Source organism: Cariama cristata, unplaced genomic scaffold, assembly GCF_000690535.1.
Source record: "Cariama cristata isolate BGI_N322 unplaced genomic scaffold, ASM69053v1 scaffold30901, whole genome shotgun sequence".
NCBI classification, from domain to species: domain Eukaryota; kingdom Metazoa; phylum Chordata; class Aves; order Cariamiformes; family Cariamidae; genus Cariama; species Cariama cristata.
Window position 1 is genome coordinate 1 of NW_009599140.1, and position 1,828 is coordinate 1,828.

Below are 1,828 nucleotides of genomic sequence, written 5' to 3' on the forward strand. Positions count from 1 at the left end.
CGCCCTCAGGCCCACTTGCCGCAGCAGGTTTCGGTGGCATCTCCCATGGGGATGGCAGGTGGAGCTGGTCCTGCCTGGGGCAGCGAGAAGAAGGACTAGGTGACCTCCTCAGGTCCGGGGGCACATGGAGAGCGTGGGTCTACCACAAAGCCCTACATGACAGCGGCAGCACTGTTGCTCGTGATCTCTGGATCTCAGACCCAGGAGCTGTGGCATGGGACAAGGCGACTGCCTCCAAGGAGCTCCCTGTCCAGGGCAGGCTCATGGGGCGATGACCCAGTCAGTGCCGCTGGGATGGCGGCAAGCTGGTCCTCACGGGAGTCCCGGGGCCTGGCCCGGCGAGCCCCACGCTGCAGTGGGCACGTAGAGATGGGCTGTCACAACCCTGTGGGACAGGGTTACTTATAGCCTATAAGCAACAACACAGCTTGAACATTCTTATCCCTAGGCTTTGTTGCTCCCCAAATTTCATGTTTCCTTGCTAATTTTTTTGCAAAGATTTTTCTACTACTCTGAGGCCACACCATCACCACCCAAGCCCGGCAGATCCAGGCATCTCACCAGCTGGACTGACCTGCAGGACCGGGGTGCGGATGCCTGACACCAGTCTTCACCTCAATTCCTGCAGATTTGCAGCCCTGTGGCATTTTCAAGGTGAGCAAGGCTCTAGAGTTCAGCATTTTGCTTTAATTAGAATTAACCTCCACCTCCACAGAACCTGGGTGTCTCCAAAGGGAAGACGCAAACAGAGGAAAGGCGCCTTCCTTTCTCTCCCTCTTAAGATCCCTCATGCTGAGCACTCAGCACCTGAAAAGGGGGAGGGAAACCCTCCCGTCCCCCCTCCTGCAGCCTCTGCTGTTGCGTGCGGTCGACAGAGGCCACGGCCACCCTGTCTACCGTGGCCAGGCAGCGAGCGGCTGACCCCACTGGTGCTCCCACAGCTGCACCAGGCTACATGTGCTGGTAAAAGCAGCTCGCAGGGGCCTGTAGCCAGAGGGAGAAATGCCCTCAGCACCACGGGGGAACGCGGGCTGACCCCAGCTCAACCCCTGTTGTGGTTGCAAAACACCGTGGCCGGCTCTGACGTGAGCTGGATTCGGCTCCGTTCAACCAGAGCCATCGCCAACAACCTGCACGTCCTTGAAAAGGAACCAGGGGTGTTCAGATAAACTTAGTGCCACAAAGATGAGAGATTCAGACACCGGGATTTTAAGGGACTTGCACTTTACTCAGCAACTCAATGACACCTTCCTTGGTGAGGAACAAAACCTCGCTGCTGTTCTGATTCCAGACCTCAAAGACCGGGGGGTCCTCACAAACCCTCTTCCCGGCTATGACCACGTAGGGATAACCCAGCTTGTTGGCATCCTTTAACCTTTTGCCAATAGTCAGCTGCGTCCTGTCATCCAGCACTGAGTCGTCGGCGAGGTCGGGCAGCACTTCGGCGAGGTCGTCGTACACCCGCTCCAGCAGCGCGGCTCCCTCCTCCTCCTCCTCCTTGCTGCCTCTCTTGGGGGGAATGAAGCAGAGCTGGTAGGGCGCGATGAGGCTCGGCCAACGGATGCTGTCCTCCGTAGAGAGGACCTCGATGGAGGCTGCCAGGATGCGAGTGACACCCAGGCCGTAGCAACCCATTTCTGCCAGCTGGGGTTTGTTCTCGGGGGAGTAGAAGATGGCGTTGGAGACAGAGGAGTACTTGGTGCCCAGATAAAACGTGTGCCCCACTTCGATCCCTCTGGTCTGGGTGAGTTTTTCCCCACAGGTGGGGCAAGACGTTTGCTCCCCATTTAACGTTTCCACGTTGGCCGCAAAATGTCCGTCAGGGCAC

General features: G+C 58.0%; 1 protein-coding gene across 1 annotated transcript in view; it reads right to left on the minus strand.

Annotated features, from left to right (window-relative positions):
- Positions 1-1,209: 1,209 nt before the first annotated feature.
- The window catches only part of PARS2 (prolyl-tRNA synthetase 2, mitochondrial (putative)), a gene marked incomplete at its 5' end in the record, with an annotated part of 958 nt that continues 339 nt past the window's right edge, over positions 1,210-1,828 (minus strand). Inside the window, one exon of the mRNA XM_009709588.1 lies at positions 1,210-1,824. Within this exon, the coding sequence (XP_009707890.1) occupies positions 1,210-1,824 (615 nt within the window). The remainder of the gene's footprint in view (positions 1,825-1,828) is intronic.